This window comes from Clinocottus analis, unplaced genomic scaffold (assembly GCF_023055335.1).
Source record: "Clinocottus analis isolate CAN_PGR_092001 unplaced genomic scaffold, fCliAna1.0.p SCAF_19, whole genome shotgun sequence".
Taxonomy (NCBI): Eukaryota; Metazoa; Chordata; class Actinopteri; order Perciformes; family Cottidae; genus Clinocottus; species Clinocottus analis.
This window is the reverse complement of record NW_027175920.1, coordinates 14,354,354-14,369,734: the sequence shown is the minus strand read 5'-3', so window position 1 is coordinate 14,369,734 and position 15,381 is coordinate 14,354,354. Positions and strand designations below refer to the sequence as shown.

The window sequence follows — 15,381 nt, the reverse complement described above, 5'->3', positions numbered from 1 at the left end:
GTGTATGGTTGCTCATGTCTGCCAAGACGAGAAATTAAAAGTGGGGCATGATGAAGAAAAAAAAATATATTAAAATTATGAGATACTAAGTCAATATTTTCGTTTTACTCAGGAAAAATTATAACAGTCAAAATATGTCCGTTTAAATAAAAAATAATTTGACTTTTTTTCATTTGGACTGTCTTTTTTTTTAATTTTGGCTAGGTGAATCAAACTTTTGACACAGTATCTCACAATTTTGCCTCATAATGTTGATGTATTTAATAATGTTGACTATCAAACTTTGAGTTGTCCAAATGTTGATGTATCTCATAACTGAAAACTACATTTGGACTTTCTATTTAATAAGTATTTCTTTTCCTGGCGGTATTGGGCTTCCATAGGGTCTGAACTGGTTCTGCCAAATGTGAGCAGGCTGTATTTTTATTTGTTTTTTCTTGGATACTAACACGGGTCTTTTGTATGTAATAGCCTCCGCCCCCCTATATTAAACCATTATATTGTGGTGCTATATATATTTGATAAAAATGACTTAATGTATTGGGATTACTATTGTCTGAAAATAATTGTTAAGGGTTATTGTGCAAAATTTATTTTGGATACAAATGAAAAAAAAAATCTATGTTAATAATTATAAATCTATTGATATTAACACTGACCCCTGAGGTACATTATTAGATTACAGTTTAAAGTTTGTACATCTTTTTGATAGTGTATACCATTTTCCTTTCATATGGTACATTTGTGCTGTGATCAAGCTTTGATAGACTTTGTAAATAAAGCCAAATGTTTGGATCATAATATTGGTTGTAATGGATGGCTTCTTCGTTTACAGGCATTGCAAACTGTTTCCGCATGGCTGTGAAAGTTTATCTGGTGATTTTGTAAGATCTGACTTTTACACTGAATAAAAAGGCGTATGACTTCAAACAGTGTCAGCACTTTGGGGTCTTTCAACAGCACACAGGGCGTACATTAAAGGGGAGGACCGAGAGTTACAGACTCTATGGCTTTTCCACCAGCTGGAACGTTCGTTGGTTGAACTGGTTGATGGTATTATTGATTTCCTGCCCAGCAGTGGAAACTGTTTGCGTCCAAAGCACAAATACCAGAGCGATAATACGCAAAATGCTCAATTAACAAAACCGCTAAGGTCATCTGCAGAAGAATATGACTCATCAAAATACCTATCATAGAGTTGAAAAAAGTCGAAAAATTGTATCACAAAAAAGAATATTCATAGACTGAAATCTTCGGCCACAGGCAGATGCTATATTTACCCAATATTGCTTTCATTTTTTCCTTACCTTCAGAGTCCCACCGTCCATGAACACCATGCCTCAGCGGTCAGCAAAGGGTTAAAACATCTAATCCATACAACATGCTGTGGACCATGGGTCCTGGCAGGCCCCACCACACTATGACCCCTCACCAGACTACAGATTTACCTTAGCACATGGAAATAGTCTTAGTTCAGCATGTTCTAAAAGTATATTTAAAACAAGTCATTAATAATTTAACAAAAGAAAAATACTGTACAAACAGTGGGGTTTGACTTTCCAACATTACTTTATTTGGATCTTACATTGACAAACCATATATATGCAATTGTTAAACAAAATGTAATTGTATAAGGTTTTCTGATGGCACTTTTTACTTTGGTACCTTAACGTTTTGCAAACTGTCACAAGCCATTTCAGACTCCAGTTAATTTACAAATAGCAAGGAGGACCTTACAAATCCCCAGTCATGTTGTAGAAAGCAGGAGTAGCGTAGGCGTATCCAACTTCTGAGTAACTTTTTTCCATTTGATTAGATACTTGAAAATGTTAAATGTCCACCGTTTCATTACCTTATATTAATCAGCGAATTCATTAGAACACTGTTCTATATTTATTCTTCACATTGTCAAAATGAGGGTTAACACCTAAATCAGAAAACATGACCAAGAGGACGGGACTACTGTCATACTTAGCGCTTTGCACCTGCATTCCGTGGTTATGTTAGAGACGATAAACTGCTTGGAAAAGTACAAACTATAAGTTAATTGGTGTTCATTCTTTAAGTAAAAGCAGCAGTGCCCACTCGTGGTGTGAAGTAACAGTACAAAGAAAGCAGATGTGAAAGTCAAACCAGCTGACGTCAGCTTGTTTCCCTCCAAGTCCTGCCTGGGAGCAGAACATTTACCAGCAACTAATCCGGTTCCTTAGAGGTCGGCAGGTCACTCTTATCATATGCATGCATGCATTTACTGACCAATGAATCAAGAAACTTTTTGTATCATGTTCTTTTTATTGGAAAGCAGATTACCTTTTAACAAAAAAACGACAATCGGAGTTTGTCACCAACTGTACATTTCATGGATTGAATGGAATGTTTCTAAAAATAAAAAAAAAATGAAAAGAAAAAGAGCTGAGGAATGTATTCAAAATGGACCAAAAGCAAAACATCGGTATGATGTCCAGGGGCAGAGGGGTGATGCATGTGAGGACCGAGTTCCTGTCCCCTGTAGGCTACGGACATGAACAGGAAATCTGAGGCAAAAGTTCACTGGTCTCGAAACAGTGTGAGGACCCGGCGCTCAGTAGAGCCAGCTGAAAGCACAGCTGGTGTAGTTTGACAGCTCGTCCTCTTTGAACCACAGGGAGATCTCCTTCTTGGCACTCTCCACAGAGTCGCTGCCGTGGATGATGTTCCTATGGGGAGAAATTTAAATAAAAGTGAGGAATTTTGAGGAAGAGCACCACATTGAAGACTCTGCTAATTCTGTCCATAGGAAAAGCGGACCAAAGAGTTGTCAGCTACTGAAAAAGTACTCACTTGCTGACATCAATGCAGAAGTCTCCTCTGATGGTTCCGGGCTTGGACTCAGCGGGGTTGGTCTCACCGAGCATCACCCTGCCGGTCTTCACTGCACCCTTGCCCTCCCACACCTGGAATGAACAGAACGAGGGGTTATGGTGCGTTCACACCGAACGCGTCAAAAAATTTCGATGCGTGCCGGAGAAAAAAAAAGTGTGGTCACACCAAACGCAGTAAGACTAAGCCCGCTGCCACAAAGGGGCGTGGCTTATCTCAGCTGCTTTTTTTTCCTTGAAAAGAGCGATTTTTTTCCGTTATAGACTATAGATGAAACAACCACTAGATCTGCTTTATACTTGTTATGGCAGTCACAAAAACGTCGTAACATCAAATGCGATGGTGTCTGGGTTCATATTAGTATCCGTAGTTTCACAACAGCCTGAATGAAGCCACTATCAGCTCCTTCCGGGTAACTGGCAGCAGTTTGATTCAGCACCGACAGGACGGCGGTGACGAGTGGAACATCTCAACGCTGATTGGCTGACGCAACTATGACTCACACGCTTTTGCTGCTGGAGTTGGGAGATGACAACTTGCGCGTGGACCCGAGTTTGCGCTGCGACCAACAGGCTATTCGTGCTGCCCGCTGGAAAATACGCAGCTGCATACGCACTTTGCATGTAATCTTGACGCGTTCGGTGTGAACACAGCATTAGTCCTCCGAACACTTGTCCAGCAGCAGGTTCATCAACCCATCTCCTGGTACATTTCTCTCTCCGGGTCAACGGACATACCAGTCTTATACACAACAAATTTTCTCACCATGGCGACCACTGGGCCGGAGCTCATGTACTTGATGAGGGTAGGAAAGAATGGTCGGTCCTTCAGGTCAATGTAGTGCTGATTCAGGAGGTCTTCGGAGGCCTGCAGTATGGAGACAATTTAGAAAGAAACAGACCTCAGTAAGCCAATGGGGCATCGGACATGTGAATGCAATACATGAAACACTGATTCTAAGCCCATGTTATACAGCGGTGCTTAATGGGCGAACTGTATACGCAAAAAAGTTATGCCGTTTATTAAAAACAAATTATACTGCTACAAATTCAAAAAGCCCAAGACAGAGTTAGAGATCCGAGTGGCAAGTCGTGACTCTGGACAAGCCGGTTAAGGATCTGAGGCATCAGCAGACTCATAATTGGGCTACTTTAGTCTCTTTGGTTTTGATAACCGCTAATAAAACTATTTGTATGTGGACAAGTGAAACTTTAAGAACATTTTTCTGGCCAAACGGGCAAGAGAGCAAAGGACTAACTTATTAGGGTTCTAAGTTTTAGTTTCCACGAGGAAGGGCATGCATTTGTTCTGAGGGCAATGACAACTCTATTTCCAAAGATAGAGAGAATCTCTACCCCGTTTCATCATTAAGAGAACTTAGACCGCTGGGAGTTTTTGGCATCCAGAACGCTGCAGCTATCCTGATCTTCTCCTTCCTACACACACCCACCCTCTGACCAAGTCAGTCAAGTAAAATCACTTCTGTTCCAACATCAAACCATTAAAAATACACTGTACCTTGTCCATCCTTCCATTGCTACATTCTCTCTGGAGGCCTTTGTGCGCCTCATTCAAACGGCATTCTACTCCAATTTTACTTCAACTCCTGTTGTCCGTGCGGTTCGTGGTGCCATTAGGGGTTAAGCTTTTACTTCAGTAATACGAAGGGAGACTTTTGCATGCAACGCAGTTTACATGAATTCTTGCATAATGCAGGATTATACATGAACACACTTCACGGTTAAAGCAGCATCCCACTCTGTCCCAGATCCGATGTTCGAGGATCAGAGTCTTTGACTCCGTGCTAATCTATGCTACAGTCAGGAATAGACACGTAGGCTTATCCGCTCACCGGAGGTTTTAACCGCACACTGCATTCAGTGTGTGGATAGTTAACCACCAGAAGCTGTCAGAGAAGTTAATAATTTTAAACAGAGCACACTGTACAAAAACCATGTGCACTTACGTGCTTCATCTTCATGGCCACAAGTTTGAAGCCTTTTGTCTCAAACCTCTTGATGACCTCTCCAATGATGCCCCTCTGCACACCATCGGGCTTGATGGCAATGAAAGTGCGCTCCGTCATATCGGCCATGATCCTGAAACAAAGCAGGAAAAAAATAATATATTAGAACATTTAAAAAATAGAAACTAAAATGCATCACACCCGGAGTGTGACTCACGCCTCTTGCTTGCATTTGACACCGTCAGCAGTAGGGACGGCTGCAGAGGGCCCCGACCCCATTGCACAGTGAACGCATACTAAAGACAGCGGTCGGTTCGGATCTTACAGGTTGATCACCTAATCTGTGACCTTCGTGGGCAAGCCCAGTCCACAGTTATTCTTACTGTTGCTATAGTGCACTGGATGACGCAATCGTCAGTTTTTTGTCAAGTGAATGTAGAAAGTCAGTTGTAAACACATGATTATAATTATTGCTGGAGAATCAGTCAGCAGCAATTTAAGGTCTATTTAGGAGTCAAGTTTAAGTGTAAGATTTGGGTTGGTTTTACAGGTGTTGGCCTTGAATACATTCCTTTGACAGAATGAACCAGAGTTGTGTCAGTTAAAAGCTGAATAACCTGTGCTGCGACAAGTTATAACACATTTGATGCTCATAAGGCAACTTGATTTTTAAGGTATGAAACTCTGCAGGTTTGACTGGGCACAACACACTGGAACAATTAAGAAAACTAATGGCGACTTTGATGCGTTCCCATTTCCAGATTTGGGAATCATGACACTGTTGTAATGTAGAAACATGTATGCTACATAGATTGTTGCATTGTATTACTAAGACTGTACATAATCTTCTGAAATTATACATACTAAATGATCTATCGAGAACAGAATTTGTAGAATGAAAATAGGTTGCAAACTCAGTGTCAACATCAGAATTCACAAATGATTATAATAATCAACTAGTTTCCACTATAATTAGAAACTCATAGTTTTTAAGAATCTCCCCCTAGGGTAAATATTGATAACAGATTCTATACTGACATCTACAGCCCTAGATTAATTTATGCACCAAAAAAACTATCCAAGACAAAGCAATATTAAAACTATTTAAGCAATAAACCCCTGACAATAGCTCCGGAATATGACAGACACTCTGGATTACAGACACCGCACGCAGAAAGCCTCCAATTTGCAGGCGCACCTACAGCAGACTGACTGTTTCTCGCAATGGCGGCTTAGCCCATAGAAGAAGTCATAGCTATGTTCGCAAAGCGCCAATGAGAAGAATATGTACTAGTATAGCATCAGTGGTCAAGAGTCACGTTATGTCCGGTGTACGCGAGAGCGTTTTTCTGTAAACGCTATATTGCACGCGAGCACCAAAAAAAAGCCACGTTGTCAATGACGTTTGATGTGCCGGCTGCGCGCTACAACCGGAATTAACCAGACAGTGAAAACTCAAACCCCGGAACAAAAAGAGGGCTTCAGAGCCTGTAACGACACGTCATTCCAGGAAACTGCCGAAGCAGCAAATCAAACTAACGACAGTCACAGAAAAGGTTGAAACAGACGGTTCTCAGAGGACGTAAGAGGCCCGGGCCTTCTCAGACACACAGCCGCATGGTCTTTTGTTCGCGCTGCCGCTGGACAAAATAAATAATTCACGTCCAACATCACCGACGCAGCCAAACTCATCCTAAACAATAGATATACAGTTAACACGTAGCGCCAGTTATTAATATGCAGTTATAAAATAAAATAATAAATCACAGTATTACACAGAAGACGTTAACGTGTTCAAACCACATTGGCTTTCTACCAAATCCGCTGGAAAATTCCTATGAAACTGCAAACTCTAGCTTTAAACCCCGACCGTGTAATTTATGAGTATTTCTATTAATGCAGACGCCAAATATCCAGGTAAACCGCTGACATTACCTTGACAGTAGAGCTGACGTTGGGTAACCTAGAGAGAAGCAGCTGCACGGGTTGATGTTGGAGGAGAAGACCGACAGAGTTTGCGCAGCCGCAATTTATCCCAGAAGGCGGAGACTGGTGTGCGACGGCAAGACATTGGAGACAAAATAGAAAAAGCAGTTCGAAAAGCAAGTCTCGTGAAGACCCGCCCTTCGGTTTTGGTGTCGCGAGAGCTGCCTATTATGACCCTTTCAAGTGTGGTGTGCCATATCAGTATAGACAAAGGGCAAAAAATGACACTTTAATGAAAAAAAAAGTTAATACAATCTCTCGTGATTATAGGAGTACAGTGCTAAATCTGTTGAGTACGCTTCTAAACATACTGCAACTTTATCCAGATTAGGCATAATCCTCAGTGCTAAAAATATGTTTCTCCTTTATGCATTTTGAAGTTATGAAATAATACTAAACCAGTTTATAAGTGCTGCAGCTTTGGCAGCGCCTGTAATAAAACATACTCAAACATGGATACAGCTTTAAACTGGAAGCGGTTGAAGGTATTGTCAAATATGGTTTGAGGATTTTACTTTGATCTGAGAAAAGCGCCAGCTACTTATCTGAGACAAATGTAAAAAACAGATACATGAGAACACCAATCATCACGTTCCTAAAATTAATTTTAAAAAGGAAGAGAATTTGAATCCACACATTTACATAACATTTAGTCAAGACTCTCTGAGATGAGTTCCATTACGAAACAACACAAGTTACAGAAACAGAACTCTTTAACTTTAAATAAAACCACAGCCCAGGATTGTTAAATATCAGGACTTACTCATGTTTGTTAAATGAAAAGACGGCTCCAGTTTGTTGCAGTGGCCCAAATGCTCACTTTAAATGCTGCTAAATTCTATTTCTCAGTCTCAGCAGCATGTAATCCTTATGGTAGATATAAACATGTATTTTTTACAATGTTGAGCTGTAAAAAAATCTCTTTTTGTTTAGATGATCAATCATGAAGTTTAACTTCCAGGACGGTGTCCTTGAAGTGTCATGGGGTGGCACAGGGCCACTTCATGGACACTGGATCTGATTGACCACCCCTGGTGCAAAACTCATTATCCTAAACCATGATTGGCTACCTGCCCGGCCAGTCTTAAGGCCCAGAAACACTAACAGACATCGATGCGTGGCCTCACGTCTTAGCCTAAAAGACAACAGCCGGGGGTCAACTTTCACCTGTGTTGTGTGCATGTGTGAGATGAAATAATTCTCCTTACCAACAGGCGGACAGTTTTTAGCTGCCTTTAAAGTTTTGATTTGTAGTCTACTTTACAAATTACGTTTGGATTTATTCATATGTGTTTATAAAAAATATATTTATGTAGAAATGTGTGTATACCTGAATCCTTTATTCTTTTTATGTCAGTTTGTGAAGTACATTACTACTAGTGTTTGTTGTCAGATCGAAGAGCCAATCAGCTCTCTCATGTGGCGACAGCCAGGCGTTTCCCATCATGTACTGTCAGGGGAGAGCTACTGTGGCGCCTGGCTCCAAAATTGATGACCGCCTCGCTCTCGTGAGATTATCGTTGACCACGTGTGCATGACGTCAGAGCAAGTCGGGATCAAGTCAGACACAAATCTACCCAGCATGCATTGCACGCCGATTGTCGGCAATAGATTCTGTGCGGAAATGGCTCATCTCAAATGAACCTATTGCTGCTTTTTATATGTTTTAAAGACAGCGTGGGGAAGAGCGCAGCGTTGAAGTTACATGGTTGTGTCTCAAAGAGACACAGAGGTTCACATACAATGTACTTGTTCAGTATGTTACGATGATGAGTAAGATGAACTAGAGGCCAGGTCTGCCAACCATAGAGGGTCACTCAGTTCATAAAGAGGTCGGTCCTTATATTTCAAAAGCTGGTAAATTTCTGACACGAACATGCTGCTGTGCACTTCCATGGTGCTACATAAACTACTGCTATCATGCTAACAGTAATGGTGTTTTGCACACATGTGAAATCTGCAGGCTGTAAAAGGCAGCTTTATGAGGACTTAAAGGTTAAGGATCCACCGCTCATGGCTTTTATGGTATAAGCTGCAGAAGAGTCATAAAATCACCGGGCATTGCATGACATTAATGGGCCCAACCTTAATGCAGCCTTTGATATAGAGGCCAAGAACTGCATCTCTTGCTCAGGGCACTATCGTATCCCCACCTCGCCCACTTCACTTGATGGAGTTCCTCCTAGCCCAACTTCCGAGAAAAAATATTAGGTATGTCAACTCAAAAAACCAAATCTCCCTCTGATATTGAGATATTAAGACATTTTCCCGCTTTGCTTCCTTGGCTGGCAGCCACTGGCTTTCATGAACGCTGAGACAGCAGTGAGGGAGAGCCAGAGGTAAAGCGTGTGTGTGATTAACTCTGGTTATTCTTGGCTTTTGGTTGACACCACTTTGGTTGTGTAAGTGAAACCACACATACACACCAACACACACACACACACACACACACACACACACACACACACACACACACACACACACACACACACACACACACACACACACACACACACACACACACACACACTAAATTCACCTTTAGGGACATATAATAAATTGGCTTTATGGTCGGTTTGACTCTAAATTCTATAATTTACAAAATGAACACCATGCTGTATTGAAGAAGACAAACTCATGTTTATAATGTTTACTGAGGGAATAAATCAAGAGAAAAGTACAGTCATTTTCTCATAAGAGTCATATGAGACAACATATCTGGCAAAAAAAGAGAAGAAAATCACAATCTTTATAATGTCCTGTTCTTTCTTCTCATACTTATTCCCCCTAATTTAAATTTCCCTCCTTTGTCTCTCCTCTAGTCTCTTCTTTCCTCTCCTCACCTCTCGCACCTCCGGGAGCGGATGCTCTCAGGAAACAAATGGAGAGTTAATCCTGTGGCCTAATCTCTTACGCTCTACTCCAAGTCCTATTTTTACCAGGGGTTTAAGGCCAGGATTAAACCATCTTTTATTCACTCTCTTTTTCTTCCTTGCTGTATTTTTCAGGAGAATGAAACTATTGATGGCTAAGTGCTGTTCACGCTACTCTAGATAGCTTAGCTTTGCTTAGCTTAGCTTAGTGTGTGTGTTTACGAAAAAGGCCTCTCTCGGAGTCACTGTACACAGATGACGCAGCGTAAATGGGCCCCGGCGCTTTGAGAAGTTCTCTTTCTTGTGCTCAGTGCAGAGGGCAGGATGCCCCTCAATGCTATAATGGATTGTAATACAGAGTCATTATTTTTGCCTTGTATGCGATCTGAAGATGGATAAAGCTGTTGAGCCCGGACTCCCTGAATGCACCTCTGCACACCTGTCTACACATTCAGTGGAGTCATTTTTCTGAGCCGGATGCGCTTTCATGGCGCCTGTAGATCTCTGCAGCATCCTCCTGCCCAGAGGGGATCGTTACACGGCTGAGAATCATGACTATAATATAACACACACTGTTGTGGGACGAGCCCACGTTGCCATGCTGCATTAGCCTCTGACAATGCTGCTGAAAGAGCAGCAATGTCTGGAGTGTAAAAAAAGAAGCTACCCTTGTGAAACACATAGTTTTTGTTTCCATAAATTCATAATTTAAAGAAATGTCACATCACCTTAATACACAGCACAAGATCACGAACCATGAATTAGCCTTAAGGGGTGTTACAGTCGGTCCAGCTTGCCCTGAATGCTGATCAAGCCTCATCCACTGATCCTTCCTTTTGTCAGGTAGAATGGGTTTTTGGAAATATTTCTCAAGCTGCTTTACATGTCCTTGTATAGGCACACCGCTGCTCTGGTGCCCAAAGCACTCACCGCACACACATCCACACATCCACACACACACACACACACACATGCACACACGCGCACACACACACACACACACACACACACACACACACACACACACACACACACACAGCTGACACTCCTATTTGTATCTCAAAAAGGAAGCTGTTTGAACCCAGAATCCGTTCAGGAATTCCATTACATGTCCACACAGCTGCACTCTGTGATTCACAAACTGCAAGAAACATACCTAAGTGCTTCACAAACTAATACATACAGAGGGGAAGGTGAATAATGGATGCTGTCTGTGTGGCAGCGTGAGAGTGGCACAGGCCCAAGAAAAAAACAACAACCCAACGGCAAATGCCAGAGCTCCATGTGAGGATGGAGCGCTTCAAACTTTAAAACGGGCCCATAGTGTCAGTCATGCGAGTCTGTGTGGCAGCACCTGGCCCACCATTAATGGGCCGGGTGAGCTGGAGCAAGTGAGCTGTCATGCAACGACGCAATACACACATGGGCAACGTGTTTGTGTGCATGCAACACAAATCATGGAAGAATCCCTTTCCCTCGTCCCTGTTCCCCAACACTAATCGTGCTTTTGTAAAATGATTAATTACAGTCCAAAGTTATTTAAAAAATGAAGGTAATTTTGTGTAATTTAATTCTTTTTGCTTTATCTTTTAATTTAAGGGATTATGTGACCGGTCAGACTTATCCTAGGAGCCTTCTTTGGTCCTCAAACCCTCAAGTTGGGAGTCACTGCTTTAATCTCAATTTTGCCTGTATTATTTTTGTATTTTTGTATTTTTGGTTTACAATCTTTTTTGTTATACTTGAGGTTTACAATGGTTCTCTTTTTTAAAACCTGATCTGATCGGTTTACAAAGGTTATCCAGTTCCCATCTGCTTTCTCAGTCCATTCAGCTGCACCAGTATCAAAGCTGGCTATAACCACAGTAATGGACTGGATTATGTTGCTCACAGATCTCAGGAAGACACATAATCTTCAAAATGACCCGCAAAAGGAAAAAAACCCTGCAGCTCGCATTACTTCTTCATATCTGTAAGCTGATCTCTGAGTGCGACAGGTCTCATCATCAAAGTAATTTATATCCAAACAGACTTTGTGCAGCCAGCTACATAACTGAGGACATGATGAGAAAATGACAAATAAACTATTATTATTTTCAGTTGTCACAAATATCAGGCCTAAATTTAAAAAAGACCAAATCCAAAAATATGACTTTACATCTTCAGATTTCGATTTTTTCCCCCCTTGATTTCAGTTTTTATATTTCAGCTTTAATATTTCCCTGTTTATTTCACTTTTAATTTTTCATGTCATTTCATGTCACATTTTCATTTCCTTTTTCTTTTTTGTAATATTTAAATATTGGCTCCTAATTCTGAAGACAAAAAGTGTATTTGCTTTCTTCACTTTAACTTTTCTATTTTTACTTTTGAATTGTTTAATCCTATGTAAAATAATCCTCCATATCCCAGCCCATGGGATTGTGAAACATATTAACATATTAACAAATGACACTGGGGAAAAAAGCATTTTCAATACATCACTGTTGACAGATTGTCTTTTACAAAAAAAAAGCTGTGCCCCTACAATCACACACAAATGGAATATAACTAATACAACTAACAACAGTCATCATCAGTATAAAAATACTAAGCAACTTACAGTTATAAAGCATTTTGGATTCTGTTTGCGTTTCTGATTCTATTGCATGACAATAAACACAGCAACAGCATAAGGGCATGATTAAAAATAATTGAATGATTAAAAACTGTGCAAACTTATAACAGACTATGATAAGAGCCACAGACATGGAAAAAATACCCAAAATGTAAAATAGTCACCAGGCTCCACAGAGTCAGGAGATTTATTATATAACCACAACGTTGTAGTTCTAATCTCCTGCCACAGGGGGGCAGTCTGGCAGCACCCAGGGAGCTCCAGAGCCAGCCACCTTTTCCCTCCTCTCCCTTAGGGAGAAAAAGCATGAGCAGTGAGGAGCTTGCATATTCACTCTCTTGTGTTCTGCTAACAAATCGTCACAGCGACAGATCCACCTTGAAATGAACGTTTTTTAACACTTCCCTTTGAAAGTGAATCCACATTCACAGAGGCTGCAGCAGAGTCTCGTGAGGCTCCCCGCTCCCTGACTGATGTTCTTTCTGCCAACAACACCCGATCATATAAAATAAAATGCTTCTTTTTACTTTTCTTCCTTCCACTCACATGATACTCACACTGAACAATGTATAATGATGCATCACACACAGCATGTGTAAGGTGCATTTCTCTGATAGGATTTAGAGCAACAGCAGAACACTGAGCTGGGCCTCATCACAGCAGCAGAACACTGAGCCGGTCCTCATCGTGTGTGTGTGTGTGTGTGTGTGTGTGTGTGTGTGTGTGTGTGTGTGTGTGTGTTAGTTACAGGAGGATTACTGAATAGGCCCACAAAAAGCTTCAAAATGACAACAGAGGAACCAAATGACTAAAAAGAGAAGTACAACCATGCACACACGCTAGGAATAACATTTTATTTTTTTTAAATCAACACTTGCAATGACACAATGCAATGACACAGGAAAACATCCCCAATGAAATATGAGCGTCACAGAGGGATACAAAATGGTGCAACTTCACCATGTTTGTTGTCATTTTGTGTCTCTGTCATTCAGGTTGTCTTGTTTCCATGTGAAGGGATGAGCCCAGTGACGGCCGGCCAATAGAGAGCCATGGGACCTGGCCCCACCTTCACCCACCAACATATGTGTGTATATATATATATATATATATATATATATATAGAGAGAGAGAGAGAGAGAGAGAGAGAGAGAGAGAGAGAGAGAGAGAGAGAGAGCGAGAGCGAGAGAGAGAGAGATAATATTATTATGCAAATTATACAAATTGTCAATATTCATGTTTTTGAGCTATGAAAAATATACTCAGTAATTTTTGTAAAATAGGATATTTGAACAAAATATATGCTTGTCCTCTCAGCCCGTGCACCTCTCAGCTGCCCATGTGCATGTCTCTGATTCGCCGTGCACACGCTGGCCAGATCAATTTAGCCCAAGAAAGATGGGTCTAAGAAGCAGTTTAGCCAATCACTGATTAAAGATTTAAATAAGTGACATACAATTTATCTAGCGCCCCAAAAAAGACTGACCGTGGGGCCATTTTCCCTTGGGTACACATTCCTTTCTCTCGTTCTCGTCAGGGCAAGTCTCTCGAGGCACCATCACAACAACATGACAGTGGCGAGTGCCAGCACAAGCACTGCTCTTCAAAGGAGACCAAATGCTAACTCTGTAAAATCTCTTCTTTAACCCCCGTTTGTGAGAAGAACTTTGACGGAGACACTAAAGGTAAAACACCTGGTCCCACATCAACCGGACCTTAGTATAAGACAACAGACTGGCGTGAAAGGGAAACAGCTTCTGCAGAGCTGCCAACTTTTCAAAAAACCTTGGCGTGAGATTTTGTCCACAGACAAGGGGTGGGAGGGGGGGATGACAAATACACGCCGCCGCGAACAGCTGTGTGTCGGGAGGGCGTGACTTAAGACCAATGAGTGACAGTCACGTTCAATGCGTGAGACTTGAGAGCCCCGATACCTCAGTCTCTCTGCTCCTCTCTGCCGGCGGTCCCCCAGTCGCGGACACAGTCGCGGGACTGTTTGTTTGGCGTAAACAGGATGTCTACGCAGCGAATAGGTTTACAGATACACTCCTTAGCGCCATCTATCGTCGGGGAGTTTGAAAAGGAACGAACGCGCCCCAGACTTTTTTTTTGGCGTGAGATATTGGTTGTGTGGCCTGTGAGCGTGTGAAAACATGAAAAAGCGTGTGTCACACGGCGAAAGCGTGAGAGTTGGTGGCTCTGCTTCTGTGAAGACAGCTATGCTACACCAGGACGGTTTGGCTAAGCTAGCTGCTGAATGCAGTCGTGCTAACGCCATATTTTACTTTCCATGCTTGCTTTATAAATCAACGTGGACCGATCCAGCATGGACAGCTACGAGAGTAATGCTGCGCTCACGCCAAACGCAGCGCAATAATTCTGCGTTATACTTGTTGTGAAAGTCAAAAAAACATCGGAACATCAAACACACTCATAACACCATCCGTAGCCGCGAGTGGCGGGCAGGGGATTTTGTCGCTACTCATGCTGTGCCGTTTAACAGTTGATTGTGGATTTAGCCAACAAAAGATGCATTACCGCCACCTACTGCCGCAATACCATTGACCAATAACGGCGCATGTTAATGGTCACGCTGAATGACCTGCTAGATGGCCTCATCATATATTTTTTACAGGCTTTTGATTCCAGACAGAAACAGGGGTGAAATGTTATCATGAGCAGAACCTGAACAAGCAGCCGCGCATGCGTTCTGTTGCTCTGCTCTCAGCCGTCTGCATGGTACGGCTGTGCTGCTGGCTTTTCTGGCCGGCAACCAATGTGGGTCGGTTTGATTTGAAGTTTCCTGGCATTTACTATGTTTCCATTTTTCAAACGCATATTTTTAGTTATGTTGCCACTGTGCGTTGTGTGAACTTCTCAAAGAGGTGGTGCATTAATTAAGGGAGATCTTTTATTATCTACAGCAATGCACATTAATGCTAATCTTAACCATGACCTCCAGTGACATCGTCCTTCATTTTATTACATTGGTGTGCACATTTTGCACTTATCACAAACTTGATAGTGTTCTGCAGCCGTGACGCCCTCGGGCGACAAGAGGGAAATCTTTACATGTCTCT

At 41.8% G+C, this 15,381-nt stretch overlaps 1 protein-coding gene across 1 annotated transcript; it reads right to left on the bottom strand.

The window, feature by feature from the left end:
* Positions 1 to 2,272: 2,272 nt before the first annotated feature.
* LOC137789954 (nucleoside diphosphate kinase-like) lies at positions 2,273 to 6,870 on the bottom strand. The gene is made up of 5 exons (XM_068583845.1): positions 6,761 to 6,870; positions 4,826 to 4,958; positions 3,625 to 3,726; positions 2,821 to 2,933; positions 2,273 to 2,696 (listed from the first exon to the last, which is right to left on the bottom strand). The coding sequence occupies exons 2-5, from the start codon at positions 4,952 to 4,954 to the stop codon at positions 2,582 to 2,584; spliced, it is 459 nt and encodes a 152-aa protein (XP_068439946.1). The 5' UTR covers positions 4,955 to 4,958; positions 6,761 to 6,870; the 3' UTR covers positions 2,273 to 2,581.
* Between the last annotated feature and the right edge of the window lie 8,511 nt (positions 6,871 to 15,381).

Bases quoted from the DNA above. Each gene is read 5' to 3' on its own strand.
- LOC137789954 (XM_068583845.1), bottom strand. From the start codon at position 4,954: ATGGCCGATATGACGGAGCGCACTTTCATTGCCATCAAGCCCGATGGT. The intron at 3,727-4,825 runs GTAAGTGCACAT...TCCATACTGCAG, and splicing joins TGGCCATGAAGATGAAGCAC to GCCTCCGAAGACCTCCTGAA. The intron at 2,697-2,820 runs GTGAGTACTTTT...TTCTCCCCATAG, and splicing joins TTCTGCATTGATGTCAGCAA to GAACATCATCCACGGCAGCG.